The sequence below is a fragment of the Nicotiana tabacum genome, chromosome 13 (assembly GCF_000715075.1).
Source record: "Nicotiana tabacum cultivar K326 chromosome 13, ASM71507v2, whole genome shotgun sequence".
NCBI classification, from domain to species: Eukaryota; Viridiplantae; Streptophyta; class Magnoliopsida; order Solanales; family Solanaceae; genus Nicotiana; species Nicotiana tabacum.
The window spans coordinates 13942264-13944726 of record NC_134092.1 but is presented as its reverse complement, the minus strand read 5'-3'; the positions used below and the strand labels follow the sequence as shown (position 1 = coordinate 13944726).

Below are 2463 nucleotides of genomic sequence, written 5' to 3'. Positions count from 1 at the left end.
TACCTAAAGTAGGACTCATGTACTATATAAAGGGGGGTCTGATAATTCATTCAACATATTGTAATACGCATTCCAAACAAAACATTATTATTATTCTCTTTAAGCTCTTATTCTTTTGTATCTTGATACCGATCGAAGTGCATTCGGCTCGAGGGTGGCTAACCTTCCAGGGCTGAAATTGTCCAATTCGTGTGGTTTGCATTTACTTTATCGTTATTTATTTCAATTGCAATTTAATTTATCATTTTGTGTCAAGTTAATCCATGTATCCTTAAAATCACTTACAAATTCAATTATTATCCGATTTTGAGGGTAAACAACAAGCATCATTGTGAGACTAGAAAACGTCTGAGTAATCTCCATTCCATCTACCTAAGAGTTACCCAGTACGTATACCGAGTAAAAAGTAACAATTGTCCATCGAAATAATCTAGATATACACAAGTTGAACCAAACACTAGACTATTATAAAAAGAGAAACAATGAACATATCAATATTCAACGAAGCGAGCGTTACATAAAATTAATACTTCACGCTAAAAGGGCACACTACACTTAATATCCAAAAACACAAAACGTGAAAACATATAAATTTAGACATAAAATCTAAATAAACAAAGATTCATTTCATAATAAAATAGTCCAAACCATTTAAAATTGGTCCTGATCTGTCAACTGGTACTGCTGGAGGATCTGGTTGCAGCTAGCAAGAGGCTCATTGGAAAGGAAACCAATGGAGTTAGCAAAACGAGTGTTAGAAACCATGCCATTGTTACGAGTGAGAACAACACGAGCACGATCACGGCCAGCATTTGGAACCGCACACATTGGATCGGAGCTCCTGATGAGAACCACGTCACAAACTTCGTCGCCACGGTCACTATATACAAGGATCTTGTATTCTCCTTTGGAGTTGGTTACACCTTCAATGGTGTATGATATGTCGTTGGTGTCCCTTTTCTTGCACTCAATTCTAACCCTAGACCCTGCATTCATAGTGTAAACAAACATATATTAGTGAGTTCGAGTTTTTTTAAAAGATTTTCGAATAATTTTTAAATGAGATGATCACGCAATTTTAACATATTACCAACACAGATACATACAGATCAATCCGCTTACTAACTTTTCTTTATTAAAACAGGTGCAGTAGGCTTATTAAGACGTGGAGTAACTAATTAATTAGTAAATAAATGTATGTCAAAGCTAACATATTAAGTTTATCAATAAGATGGTTACACACTTCTAAAATATAGAATATATAACTCGGAGATAATGTGCAACTAAAGAAACGCAAGAATCCTTGTGCCAAAACTTAGCACACTATATATATGTGCGCAGTTGAACTATGCAGTAAATAAATTTCGGTGTAAATAAGTATTGTACTCCCTAGAAAATTGAACTCCAAAATGTTAAAAAAAACTTCTTCTTAAACTAGAATAAGGTGAACACTTCAATTACTGTTTTCTTATAGTGGAACAGAAAATCTTGACTTGTTTAAGCTAGAAATAGGCAAATTTATACATTGGATCTGCAGAAATGCAATTAAAAACAAGAGGGAGTTGGCGTATAGTTGGCCAATTGGACAGAATCACACAAAAGAAAGACACTCAAACAAATCTTGCACGGGAACTGACGGAGCACACGGCGGATTCAGAATTTAAAGTTTATGAGTTTCTACAGCGACCTCAAGTCAAATGACTAGGTTTACAATCAAATATTTAACAGCGGACTCAGGTAAAAAATAAAAAGTAAAGGGGTTGGTAATATACCGGCGAGATACTTGGAGGCAGAGGTCTCAAAGCCACAGCGGCAAGTGTCACAGTAAACTTTGCCAACTACAAGAAAAGTGTCCATAAAATGTGCACTAGCAATAGAAGCAAAGACTAAAAAGCAAACAACAAACAAAGCTACCAACTTTGCCATGTTTTTACAACTCAAACTTAACTATCTCTTCTTCAATTTCTGCAAATTGGTAAACTTAACTATCTGTTCAACTTCTTTTAGCCTGCAAATAACAAAAGGAAAGTGAAAGTGATATAATGAAATATTATGGGGTTTGCTCTAAACCAAAAACCAAAACACGGTGGCCCAAAGTTACTTTTTTTTTTTCTTCCTGGTAGCGTAAATTAGTGACAGATAAATCGGTACTTTAATTATTCAAAATTATGAAGCAGACCCTACACTCAATTAAGATCAAAGTCAAAAGTAATTGGTAGTCTTGGATTCTCTATATATCTCTACTATCTTCACCTCTCTCTTTCTCTCTCCCTAAAAGTTACATGCTTTTTTTGTCTTTAATTAAAGTAGTATTAATATTTTCTCTATTCCGTTTATCAAAAAGGGTTTTTGATGAGAATAGAAAAGGGAATGCTACAAATGTGGCTACTCGGCCAAATATATTAACATTTGCTAGCCAATATACAAAAATTATACATATATTATATAACTACCAACTATTTT

The 2463-nt window shown here is 34.1% G+C and overlaps 1 protein-coding gene across 1 annotated transcript; it reads right to left on the bottom strand.

The window, feature by feature from the left end:
- Positions 1 to 445: 445 nt before the first annotated feature.
- LOC107764346 (major pollen allergen Lol p 11) lies at positions 446 to 2064 on the bottom strand. The gene is made up of 2 exons (XM_016582899.2): positions 1773 to 2064; positions 446 to 986 (listed from the first exon to the last, which is right to left on the bottom strand). Exons 1-2 carry the CDS (start codon positions 1924 to 1926, stop codon positions 652 to 654), a joined length of 489 nt encoding a protein of 162 aa, XP_016438385.1. The 5' UTR covers positions 1927 to 2064; the 3' UTR covers positions 446 to 651.
- Between the last annotated feature and the right edge of the window lie 399 nt (positions 2065 to 2463).